The sequence below is a fragment of the Callionymus lyra genome, chromosome 9 (genome assembly GCF_982586985.1).
Source record: "Callionymus lyra chromosome 9, fCalLyr1.hap1.1, whole genome shotgun sequence".
In the NCBI taxonomy this organism is placed as follows: domain Eukaryota; kingdom Metazoa; phylum Chordata; class Actinopteri; order Syngnathiformes; family Callionymidae; genus Callionymus; species Callionymus lyra.
Genome location: NC_141826.1, coordinates 19404509 through 19417500, shown reverse-complemented (window position 1 = coordinate 19417500; position 12992 = coordinate 19404509). Strand labels below are relative to the sequence as shown.

The 12992-nt window shown below is 45.4% G+C and overlaps 2 protein-coding genes across 3 annotated transcripts; one reads left to right on the top strand and one right to left on the bottom strand.

Annotated features, from left to right (window-relative positions):
- Nucleotides 1–3210: 3210 nt before the first annotated feature.
- Nucleotides 3211–3919, bottom strand: LOC148072157 (polyadenylate-binding protein-interacting protein 2B-like). Its single transcript, XM_087799274.1, has 3 exons — nucleotides 3700–3919; nucleotides 3449–3592; nucleotides 3211–3383 (listed from the first exon to the last, which is right to left on the bottom strand). The coding sequence occupies exons 1-3, from the start codon at nucleotides 3859–3861 to the stop codon at nucleotides 3315–3317; spliced, it is 375 nt and encodes a 124-aa protein (XP_087655400.1). The 5' UTR covers nucleotides 3862–3919; the 3' UTR covers nucleotides 3211–3314.
- A 255-nt stretch (nucleotides 3920–4174) lies between these two features.
- On the top strand, nucleotides 4175–12984 carry matr3l1.2 (matrin 3-like 1.2). Of its 2 annotated transcripts, XM_087798693.1 has the most exons (22): nucleotides 4175–4255; nucleotides 5539–6341; nucleotides 7584–7645; nucleotides 7715–7753; nucleotides 7834–7925; nucleotides 8029–8060; nucleotides 8127–8243; nucleotides 8316–8441; nucleotides 8777–8905; nucleotides 8986–9110; nucleotides 10126–10324; nucleotides 10383–10538; nucleotides 10610–10709; nucleotides 10790–10806; nucleotides 10873–10995; nucleotides 11060–11188; nucleotides 11247–11375; nucleotides 11437–11567; nucleotides 12184–12463; nucleotides 12527–12614; nucleotides 12681–12796; nucleotides 12873–12984. In XM_087798693.1, the coding sequence occupies exons 2-22, from the start codon at nucleotides 5670–5672 to the stop codon at nucleotides 12906–12908; spliced, it is 2898 nt and encodes a 965-aa protein (XP_087654819.1). In that variant the 5' UTR covers nucleotides 4175–4255; nucleotides 5539–5669; the 3' UTR covers nucleotides 12909–12984. The 2 variants fall into 2 exon arrangements, with proteins under 2 accessions (XP_087654819.1, XP_087654820.1); XM_087798694.1 differs by lacking the exon at nucleotides 4175–4255 and having other exon boundaries at nucleotides 4299–6341; nucleotides 8032–8060.
- The last annotated feature ends 8 nt before the right edge of the window (nucleotides 12985–12992 follow it).

Here is a 12992-nt window from a genome sequence, read left to right as displayed (position 1 = left end):
TCTTACTTTTTGTCAATCGTTGACACGCTACCTTCACTACTTTAAGGCTCCCACACCTCGATAATTAGAATGATTGACAGAACTGTTCCCATGGCGACAGGAGACAGCAGTATCAGCTGGACCGTGAGGCACATCACATGACTAGTTGCCAGCAGGAGGCGGGCCATCTGGAGGAGGACGGGCGGCGTCTACCGGGACCTGACTCATCACTTCTTAATGGAACATGTGGCCACATTTCCCACCACTCAGGAATTCTGACCAGCTGTCCTGGAATTCTTGAAACTTCTGATCTGTTTTTTTTTTCTGGTTCCTGGTTCCTCTGACCAAGACTGCGCCGTCTCCTTGACCTGGACCCTGTAGACCAGCTGTCTTTCAGAGACTGATTAATAATCGTACGTCAGTCGGCGCGTCTCACGTCCCAGCAGGCACCTGGGGAAGCGAACACGAGGGTGGAGGAGAGCCAAACCATCAGAGATCTTCCTCCTCCTCCTCTTTCAATTCTGTCGGCGCTGCTTCTAACTCCCAGGTGTAAGTTTTGGGCTCACCGACAAAATCCCCGCGTCCTCACGGATTCTCCTCATCTCACAACAGTCAACGAGGCGGTGGAGACTTCCTGATCAAAGACTTTTTTCTCTGCAGCGAGGAGCGCCGCCAACTGCCGGAGCGTTCCCCGCAAATAACCGTCCCGTGTGTTACCCCTCCAAACATCGGGAACACATCCATGGGTCTGGCCCGCCTCCTGGACCAGGAACCAGGAAGTCACATGACACGACTGCTCCCGCCACTCAGCATCATGTCACATCATCTCACTTGAAACTGTCGGAGGTCGTGACCTTTCTTCAGGTGTGTGTTACGACAACACTCGCACCAGGTCTCGTTGGGGCATGAAAAAGTTGTGTCGTTTTTGTGTTAACACCGTTGAGTGACCCACACACACACGAAGGTTCTTCACCGGGTGGTTCACGGATCAGAGTGTGTGTGAGAGTTCTTTCTTCCCCCTTGCCAACTCCCTCCTTCCTCCTCCTCCTCCTCCTCCACCCCCCACTCCTGCTCCAGCCAACCCCCATCAGCATCTGCTCAGAGGACGAGGAGACGGAGCTCCAGACTGACGGAGCTGCTCGTAATTGTGGCTGAAAGCTGCTTCTTCTCGCAGCTAATTAGCAGATTGTAGCTTAAATGATTCAAACAGTCGGTGGCGCCGACGAGCATCACTTATTCACCAACATCGGCGCCGCAGGTCAATTAATTTAGTCCAATTAGCAGCTGCCGTCGGATTCAGAACCCACGTCATCAAATAATCATGACCCGGTTCCGTTCTGGTACCGGGAGACACACACGCTCGCGCTCACACTAACGCACATGTGGGTGAGAACCGACCCTGACCATTCTGGGACATCACAGAAGGGAATCTTCTTTTCTTCTTGGGTTTCCTCTACGTACCCGGAGGTCCGACGTGGGAGTGGGTTCTGGATCGGGATTTGAGAAAATAATCGCTATGTTCAAAATATTACTTTAAACTCTTGTGTTACCTCAGGGTCAAGGTGACCCGACAGGAACCAAAATAAATGTGTTTGACCTCCCTGGCTTCCATGAATGCAAATTTAGTAGTGAAGGTGGTTCACCTTGACCCAGAGACCAAAATACAAGGGATAACACAAACACATTTGTTTTCAGGCCTTCAGGTCACCTTGACCCTGAGATAAAACATGGGTTAAAAAAAAATCTGCAACAATATCAACAATATTTAAAATTAACATGTAAATATTGATTATTTTGTTTGTTATTTTTATTCATTAACTTATTGTGGTTATTTGATTTTTTGTTTGTTGTCTTATTTCATTATTCTACTGTAATACCACCACAAAGAAAATACTATGTTATCGTTACACTGGAAATAAAAGTTATTGATTCTCATTTTTGTTTTGCAATTAAACTTCTGACCGATGGATAGCAGCAGTCGTTGCGTCCTCCACAGCTATAATAAAAGTCAATTACTGCAAAATCCCGGTGATGACTGAGGACGAGAGGATACAGTCCAGCTGATTTTAAAGCTGATGTTTGGACATATTTTGGTTTCAAAACAAATTAAAGAAGTTATGACTTCATCAAAAGTCATGTGGTCTGTAAATTCTGCAACACCAGAGTCAAGTACTCGACAATACTACACATATATCCTTGTTACTACAGTATAACAATATATCGTATCGTTTCTCCTGTATAGTATTACTGTATTCTATCCAGCACTATGGTTGCGGCACTGAGGCCTACACTTTAGCGCTTTCTTTGAACGACGAGAGACAAGAACACATGTCCGGGGCCTCAGACGGGTCAGTCGGTCAGTCCAGTCTAATATAGAAGGAGAGTGTGTGTGTGTGTGGGTGTGAGTTAGTGTGTCACATTACCATTCCCTCCCACAATCCTTTGCTCTCACTTTAATTACGACGTTATTGTGTGTTTGGCACCGAAACTCAATTAACGTCGCCAGACGCTGCCAAACGTAGTTGCCGGTGATCTGAACAACATGAACACAACAGTAGCCTGTCCCACGAGGACACACACACACACACACACACACACCCACACACACACACACACACACCCCCACACACACACACACGCACACAAACACACTCTCTCTCACTCACTAATGGACTTGAGACATGGAAGGACTACAGAGTGTCTGGGACACACACGTGTGTGTCTGTGTGTGTGTGTGTGTGTGTTACTGGGGTTCTGTGTAGTCAGTTATTGACGTAAACCTGTGTTGACGTCAACAACCTCGTTAGTAAATAAATGATCAGGTACAAAGTGGAATTTTAAAATTTCAATGAGACAAACAAAGTCGTTAATTTTTTACACACAATTCCAACAGCAGGACGAACGTTTCTCCAATATTGATGAGAGACACACGCAAATACACGCGGTGAGATTTACACACACACGCGCGCGCGCGAAAGACCATATCCATATAAATACACGCATGGACGCGTGCATGCGCGCTCGCACCTGTTGTCCCGGAACGCTGCTCATAAAAAGACAGACGTCGCCCCCTGCTGGTCACCACGACTTTTTTCCTGTAAACATCTCTGATTTCTATGATATCCAACTAATGTTTACTTGTTAACCTGTTGTCATGGCGACCTATTGTGTGTGTGTATTCAAGTATTCAGATTCAATTACCACCTGCTCAGTCACACCCAGGCACAAACACGTGGTTAACCATAAACTTTTATCAAGTATTCAGGACAGTAGAAACATGAAACTTTCTCTAATAAAAACAACTTTGGCAAGTCTCTGGTGGAAGAGGGTCACAGTCACATGACGTGCTGAGGCATTCCTGGGATGAACTCTCTGGCATGTGGGTTGAGGGTGCTGCTGGAGATCTGTGAAACACACGCGCATTTATATAAAGGATCACGAGTACTGTGCACCTTATTGGAATCCAAACCTGGTTCTGTCCGGCGTCGACGGCTGACCCGGCCTGACCCGCGGGGAGATCCCTGGACGGGATGAAGCAGTCCCGCTCCTCCTCCTCGAACATCTCCTGGAAGCAGCGCTCGATGAAGTCCTCCTCGCGCAGCTGCTCCTCCACCTGTCACAGGCGCGCGCCTGTCACTCCTCCTCACCCCCTACCTCCTCCTCCTCCCGTGCCCTCTGTTCCGATCCCTCCGTCGTGTGTCCAGAAAAATAAAGTCTTACCTGTTGGTTAAACTCCTCTTCGTTCTCCATCCACATGTAGTCCGCAAACGGGTCCTCCTGGTCAACTTCCTGGAGGGAGTTGACCTGATCCAGGTCCAGTTGCTGCAGGACCTGCTGTAGGATGACCTCCTCGCTGACCGTCATCTTGATGCGGTCCTTCATGCTCCGGGGTGCGACGGGTTCACGGGGGTGACGCTCCTCCGAAAAGTTCTGCGTTTGTTGACTTATGTGACCTCTTTTCTCATTGGCTCAGCGGCAGAGTCATGTGGCTCACAGCCAATCACCGATCCCCGGTGTTTCGGGATGTGATTTGTCTCATAACTCGACCGAAAATACTTTAAACGATTTTTTAATCTTGTTTCCTAAGTTAAAGTAAATAAGAAGTGGAATTTACCCAATCATATGACGCACCCTGAGAGATCAGTTCATTTTAAACCCGGTGTAGTTCTCCTCCTGACCTGCCAGTGGCGCTGTAGTCTTCGTTCATCAAAAGGTTGTTTCGCAGCTTTGTTGTCGTGGTTTATTGTCTCGACTTTAGATCGACATCTGAATAAAGGTAAGGCTGGCCGATCTAATGCTGGTTCAATACAAAAAAAAAACGTTATCTAATTTGTTAGACAATATCTAATAATAGATCGTGTTTAATATCAAGTCGGTGTGCAAATGCTATGCTAGGTTAGCACGTTGAGTCATATCTACGGACACATGCAATGTATTGCAGCCGTCTAAGTGGCTTTAAATCTTAATTTTCTTTGTTAGTGATTCGAACGATAAAGACGAGCTGTCACGGTTGGTGCAAAGAAAGTTAGCAGATTATTTTTAACCATTAGCGTCGTACCGTCCTAGGTTTTCACCGTGTTCTCGCGAGATCTTAAACTGTTCCCCTTAACATAGAGTCCAACACCAGGATCTGTACCAAATGCTTTCACCACTTTCTTGCAAAAATATTGGCCAGTTAAGTTTCTTCCTTTCTCAAAGTAATACGAACGAAATGTGAAGCAGTACGAAAGCAAAACACATCACTTCACTCTTGCTTTAGTCAGTGTGTTTCTGGTTTATATTGATGGTTAAACTACTGGAGAGTTTGCTGTGATGTCATGGGAGTTTGGATTTCTGTCTACTAACTCAGTTCTATGACCATAAATCCATATTTAAGAAACGGTATGTTTGTGTTCATTCACTAATCTGGAGCTAAACTAGTCGCTGTTTATTTCATCATATTCTGTGAATATCCAAGTGACTTGCAAACATCATTACGCTCCTAATTGGTAACTCTTCTGGTATTCAAACCCACAACCTTCTTGCTACACGGTGCTAACAAGTACAGTGCTATGAAGCATCCTCCTCTTGTTGCCACTCACTGAGAGTTGTTGGCGTCAAAACACAACAATCCTATCCAATTTAACCCTCAACCGGCTTCTCTAGAGGCCATTAGACTTGTGCTTCTGAGTGTGTCATTGGGTTCTTTCTGCACAGAATCTCTCTTGTTGTTGAGGCAATGAAACGTGCTACTCCGAGTGGCTTCTTGTGGCTGCTGGAGCTGTAAACGTGGCACCTTTCTATAAAGCCACAGTACAAACATTGATGAGATCATCACTTTGGCTGCCCTTATCAGCTACATTTTTGTTGTCGAAAAACTTTATCCGAACCATATCACACAGTGGTACTGTCAATCATCTAGAAGACTAATGCCACCACAGGCTCGTTCTCCTTTTTCCTGACTGTTTGTTGAAAATTGTCTTCCTGCTTTTATGATTATGGTCCAGCTATCATGCGACTCCCATGTGACTGAATGATTGATGCATGTTGTTGCTTCTTCACTTGCTTCTGTTTTCTTAGCACTGGAACACAACCAGGACCAGAAACCAAAGACCTCACTTGTTCCTCACAACTTGACAGACACTGCTGGTTCTGCTCTCAAGAGTCTGCTTCTCCCAAGATCTTAAGCCTCTGCTGGATCGGAACCAGCCATGTCTCAGCGCTCACAGTTGGACGGCAGCCAGACCGGCCTTTTGGCTGGTCGGGGGCTCCTAGCCGCTGCTGAGACCTTGAACTTTAGCATGAACGACCATCAGGGAGGCATCATGCCGTCTCGGCTGGGGATGGGGGGCAGCATGGGGGGGCCGGGCGGCGGCCAGGCCAACCAAAGGGGTTCGGGTGGTCATCTGGGCAGCACTGTGAAACTAGTCGCAAGTTTGGGCCTGTCGCCCTCAGACCTAGACGCACTGGCTCTGATCCCCGAAGAGAACATCAGCATAGAGACGCTCCCTCAGATACTCATGAAGCTCAAAAGCCAAAAAGCGGATTCTGGCAAGTGGCAGGGGCCTAGTTGCATGTCCTCTGGCGGGGGCAGGTCTTCCTCTCTGGGCCAGAGTTCGGCCTCTTCAGACTTTGGGAGGGGCTCCATGCAGGACTCCTCCAGCCGCAGCTTGAACTTCAGCGGAGGCCGAGATAGAGGCTACAACAACGTTCCTCGTCATGACTCCTACAGCAGCATGGACATGGCACCGCCCGACTCAGGGTTCCAGCAGCGAAGAATGGGCTCTCCGTCCTATGGAAAGGTCCAGGACTTCCTTGGAACGTTGCCCAACATGTTCCCGCACGTCTGTTCTCTGTGTGACTTTGACGTTTTTTCCCTGATGGTGAGTAGCACGCCTAACTTCCTCTGGACTCGCATTTTGTTCTTCGCTTCTGCCCTGTCAACTTGTTTGTTCTTTACATTTGGACAGTGGACACAAATTCATAATTCACTTATTCAGTCTTCATGTTTGAAGTTGACTTCCTTGAACTGTCTTTATGCAGCTCAGAATTTAGTAAAGTCCACACAGAACCTTTTCTTCTCTGGCGCAGTTTAACTCTGAACTCCCTTAACATACACATCAGTCTGAAACTTGCTGCCCGCGGGACATTTGTGGCCAGTGACGTGATAATCTGCAGCCCTACATTTCTTGCCTTACGTTTCTAGGAGTGTAGGCAGATCAAGGAACACCTTTATTGTTCAATGTCAGAGAGTTATGTAATAATAATCATCACAATAAATGTAATTTTATGTAGCTTTGAGTTTAGTCAAGATGGAACTGATTTAGAAAATGACACATAATGGCCCGGTTTCCCAAATTGTTCAAGAAGTTCCTATGCGCTACGATCTTTATAAGAGCGCTTTTAAGAACGCAGTGAAAGAAGGAAATCTTTCTAAGGATAACTTAATTCTCAGTGATAAAGCCACAGCAGGGACATTTATATCCTCCACTTTTACAAATAATAAAATAATGTTTTTATTTAAGTTTTTAAACACATCTGCATATAATTATTTATAGTGCTACATGTAAATACTTGCATGTGTCAGACAGAAATTGCGCAAGGCAACACTTGAGTAACAGCATTAGTAAAGACCTTCATCATCCTGGGCTTTCATTGGCTGACAAACAACAGACGTTGGCTGGAGAGGAAAACGATTCAACCCGTGGCCTTTCACAGATATAAATGAAACGGTTCTGATTGGACTCGGAGATGCTCCATTTGCTATTCTATATTTTGCCGTTGTCAAAGTTCGCACTATGCTGTCCATTGATTCAGTTTCAGAACCATTGCGGTGGACAGCTCCTACTGAGAGGTTCTTACAAAGCGTGTTTGGTTTGATCTTCAAAATTCTACGTCTGGGAAACGCTTGCAACTTAGTCCTCCTTTCTCAGCCGAACCCAAAAGCCTTCTTACGTCCTTCAGAATGATCCAATCTGGGAAACCTGTCCATTATTAGATATATTGGCCCAAATTCACATTTGAAACCACAGTCAAAATCAATAAGAACATTGAACAAAAATAATTGACCTCTGGTGGCCCCACGTTTGAGACCCCTGGTCTAAGAGGTGTGTGTGCGTGTACAGGAATGGAACCAACACGTACAGGGACAACGTCATGCAGAAAACCGACGAATGCTGCTCAACATGTGAGTCTTCACTAGGTTGTGTTCATCTTGTACTTGTTTGTGGGTATATTTTAACACGTGTGTTGTCAGGTATCCAGACTGGGACCCGTTCATGTCGTCTGGCAGGAGGTTGGTCGAACATACAGTACATAGAGGTGAACACAGAAAGACACACACACAGAGTTGAGATGTTTTGCTCTCTACTGCAGAAGGGTGGAATCCTCCAACATGTCTCCTGGCCTGCTGGGACCTCCTCCCATGTCCTCGGGAACCATGTCTGGTGGAATGATGTCCAGCTGGGGTGAGACTCATCATCATCATCGCTTGTTCAATTCAATTCATTATTCTGACGACACCGATGTACTTCCGTATTCCTTCACCTGACAAACGTGGTCGTCTCCCAGCAGGTCCATCAGGAGCTCGTCCTGGACAAAGCGTAAGTCTTTCGAGTCTTTGATGGAATTCAAGAGTCAATTAAGATGTGTGCGTGTGATGGTTCCAGCTCAGGAGCAAGGTGGTCGTTGTGAAGTACGACAGAAAACCTCAGAACACACAAATGCTCCTGTCCTTGACCAAGCGGTTCGGGCGCCTGAGAAAACAACTGATCTTGAAGAACAAGGTATAGCAGCAGCAGCAGCAGCTTCTCACAGTTGAGCAAGTCCAGACTTTGAGGTGCATCATGTGTGTTCAGGCCTTCCTGGAGATGGATTCTCATGAGGCGGCCAAGGACATGGTGGAATACTACCAACAGAATCAATCTTCACTCTTCGGAAAGCCGTTGAACATCTACCTCTCTGAGAGGATGATGGTTATCGAGGTATGACCCCCCCACACACACACATTAACCACTGTTTTGAAACATAATATTCCATATTCATTCATAGCTTTAAAAGCCGCTGGAGTTGACTGTATCCCCTCGTCCTCAGTCATTGCCGAGATCTTGCAGCATTGTATTGTTACTTTAGCTGTTAATATTTGCATGTTAATTGTAAACAAACAAAAAAATATATATATATTTATATTTATTTTATGCAAACCTTTTTGAAATGTAAAGCATTAAGAAATGATGAAAGTTGTGCTGTTTTGTGTGGATATATGTATAATATACACTATCATGAAAGAAAATATACATGTGTGTCAATATTTGTACAGTCCCCGGGTCAGGGAAGTCAAGTGGTTTTCTTCTCCAAACTGCCCAGAGAAGACGCCAAGAAGAGGGAGCTGCTGACCATCGCCGAGCGCTTCGGCACGGTGGAGAAACATCTCTTCTTAACAGACCAGGTCAGTCCAACGCGCCTGCTGCACATGCCTTCTCAAGGTCAGCAGTTGACGTCTAAACATGTCTCTTTCTCTCTTTTCAGGCCTTCGTCCAGATGGGGTCACCTGAAGACGCAGAGATGCTGGTCAAGTATTACACCGTCAACCCTCTGACCATCAGGGGACACCCGGTCCATCTCAACATCTGCACCAAGTACAAAACCTTGAAGTGAGTCCTGCAGCTAATCTGATTTGATAAAAACCTTTACTCTTCCACACATTTGACTGCGATCGGCAAGATTTGGATTTTACACGCATGTCAATGTCAGAAGCTGCTCTGAGATGGTGTTGTTAATATCTGAAGATGATGATTTAGGTGTGAAAACCATTGTTTTCACTTAAAAAGCCGATACATACTAATGGTGTGAGGGAAAAAATGTATACACCAATATATAGATCTTTTTTCTAAGGTAATCGATGTTCAACAGCTCTGTATTTTTTCATTTATTATTCTTTTTATTTAGTTTTGGTTTTCAAATATTTACACGTTTGGAATATTTATTTTCTATTAGGGGTGTGGAAAATAAAATGATTGGATTATTATTATTTACAAATAACATTTTATCATTTTGTTCTTGCAATTATACTTCTGGCCGCTAGATGGCAGTCACGTCCTAAAGTAACAGTGAAATCCTGTTAAAGACTGAGAACTAGAGGATAGAATTCAGCTGGGTTTTAAAGAAGATGTCACTAACATTCATTGTCCCTTTAAAATCATTGCGAAAATTAAAAAGGTGTACAGGAATATATTGTATCAAATCGTATTGTGAGATGATTATATTGTATTGTGTGATTATTTATCGCTAAAGCCCTAATATATACTGGATCCAATTGTTCCTACTAGTATTTTGATTAATTTTAGTACATTATTGTATAAGCTATGAATGTTTTTGTTACTAACCTCTAACCAAAGTTCACTTCCAGGAAGTGGCTTGAAAAATAAAGGATCAAAATGTAATCAATTTGTAATTTAAACTCTCAACATCCCGGTAGGCAGGACAGGATTAAAAACTCTAAAGCATGTGTAAAACTCAAGCCCAAATGAAAGTGGATTCATGTTCATATGTTGAACTATAAATATAAATAGATGTTAAATCAAAATAACTCTAAAACATGACGTTAGTTCTTAAGTGTTGTTGATGGTTCGTTGTGACGGTGATGATACTGACTATGGACTTTCCCAGTGTCAACCGCAGACAGAATAGTCAGTTTGAAGACGGTCGCGGTCAGAGGAGTGAAGGATCCTGGACTGGACCCAGAACCCAGTCCAAAGCCATGTCCAAGACCAAGAAGGAAGTCAAACCCGCCGGGCAGGATAAGGAGGCGCAGAGGGACCAGCAGACGACCAGGATGGACGACCAACGCACGGACAATCAGGAACAAGTAAGACCAGCTCACTGGTATCAAACTGGTCCAGAGATCTGACCCTTGACGTACACAGGAGGTTGCCATGGAGACGCCTGCAGACGGGGGTAGGGCGGAGGAGGCCGGAGTGGACGAGTCGACCGAGCAAAAAGAAGAGTCTGAGGAGAGCAGAGTTCAGCCTCACGCAGACGCAGAGAATTACGACAACAACAAGGGAGATCTGTCCGGCCCGGTACGCTGTTTTTGTCCAGCCAATCCGATGCAAGGAGCTGGTAAAGTGTGTGTGTGTGTGTGGGATTGTAGGAGGATCTGGACGTCCCGGAAAACATGGAGGACTTTGTGACTCTGGACGAGGTGGCGTTGGAAGAGGACGATGGTCAGGACTCGGAGTTCAACGACATAGGTGACTTTGATCACAGAAAACGTCATTTTAAAATGATACAAAAAAGTCTGACCTTCTTCTTTTCACGCGTTTCTCTGCAGAACCCGGCAGGAAAGGGGTAAATACAACACACACTCGCACACAAACACACAAACACACACTCACTCTTGATAATTGTGTGTAGGGCATGCGAGTGGTCAGCGTTGTTGGTTTCAGACGAGGTCACAATTTCCTGGGTGAGATCCTGGCTCTGGCAAAACCTTTCGGGGAGGTGAAGAGGAACCTGGTTCTGGACCTGAAGCCACAGGTACTGACCCGCCCCGGCTACAACGTTCGCCGACAGAAGCATGATTATGTCCGTTTCCTTCCAGGCGTACGTGCAGTTTGAGACGGAGCAGGAAGCTCTGGCGATGGCCAAGTTCTACAGCACCAACGTGACGGCGACGGTGTGCGGACGCATGGTCCGGATCGCACACTCGCTGGCGTATCCCACCATCAGGGTGAGTCACGCGTGTTTGCCGGACGTATATTTGGTTCTGACGATCTCCTGCTCTCCAGTGCGGCTCCAGCAAAGTCGTGTACGTGGGACAGATTCCGACCAGCAAATACTCCGACAGCTCTCTCCTGAAAATGGCCGACCCGTATGGAAAAGTCCGGAAGTACTTCCTCAACAGGAACAAGAGAGAGGTAGGGTGACCGAGTGGCCGCTAGGGGGCGCCACTCTCAGGCTCACGCGCGTATGTTTCAGTGCTTCATAGAGATGGACACGGCGGACGAGGCGGAGAAGATGGCCGAGGCGTGCAAGGCCGACCCGCCGAGGTTCAACGGAAAGCGACTGACGGTCTACGTGAGCAGGAAGTACAGACAACTGAAATACGGGTCAGTGCCCTTGAGCAAGACGATTACAGTGAACCACCCTTATCTAATGGTTGAAATTAACATTTCGAAGGTTGAGAAAGTGTTTCATATTTATTTTAAGGTCAGTTTAATGATTTTTACATAATTAAATCTAAGAAAATAATTTCCAAAATTACGTTAAAACAGTTTGTTCTTTTTCCAATAATCCAAAAAGATATTTTCTTAAATTCAATATTTTTTAGTTTGTACGTTTTTTTTATTTCAATATATAAATGTTGACGCATTGGCTGAAAGTTGGATCAAGTAGCTCGGTACTCTTTTGGTCTGATGGCACTTTGATACCAATATCTTTGTTTTGAATTTAAAAGAGTACCAGTTAAACAATTTTGAGTTTATTGAAGATATTTATAATATATATATATATATATATATATATATATATATATATATTAAAAATAGAATATCAAACTGTAAAAAAAAAAGATAAAAAATCGAATTCAACCTTTCAATGTACAAATTATTAAAAAAGGTTATTTTCTTTTTTTTTGTTAAATGTTATTAATAAAGAAATTCAAAGTTTCAAAACTTGAAATGTTCTGATGACACTGAACTTCCACACGTGTTGCTTGTTCTCCAGGCATGTGTTCCGAACTACAGAGAAGCGAGAACACGGAAGCTCGCCGACTCCCGACGACTCGCAGGAGCCGGCCACCAAGAGAGTGAGACCACAGCAGGAGGCGCAGGACGACGAGGAGAGGGAGGTCGAGGAGGAGGAGAAGAAAGATGAGACCCAAGAAGAAGAAGAAGAAGACGAGGAGAACAAGGAGAGCAACACGGAAGACCAGGACGCGAAGATGGAGGAGAGTTCAGAACCTTTGGACCAGAACGGTGACCCAGAGGCCATGGTTCCAGTCACGGTGAGTTCTGGTTCCACGAGTTCGGCAGTGAGACCCGCTCATCGTTCCTTTTTTTTGTTGAAGGTGAAACAGGAAGTGACGTACGAAAGTGATGGGAATGACGAGACGCAAGCGGGGACACTGCCGCCCTTTGACCCTGAAACCCCCCTGGGTGAGTGAGAAAGTGTGTGTGTGTGCGCATTTGTGTGTCAAACTGAGCGTGCGTGTGCGTCTGCAGGTGAGGACCAGGTGGAGTCGGGCTTCTACTGTCATGCTTGTTCCCTTTTCTTCACCGACGAAGAAACGGCAAAGAAGCTTCACTGCAGCAGTCGCACGCACTACGACAACCTGCGGGTGAGTTGGACCGGAACCGGGCGGTCCAGGTGTCGGCCCAATCTGATGAATTAAATAAAATGTCATTTTGTTTCAGAAACAACAGAAGAGCAGTGAGGAGTCGTCTGAGTGAAGGGGCGTGGCTTCTAATAGGCGGACGACCATTAAGAATTTGAAACTTTTCAGTAAATAAAAAATCATGTTCGTCATCTTTTCT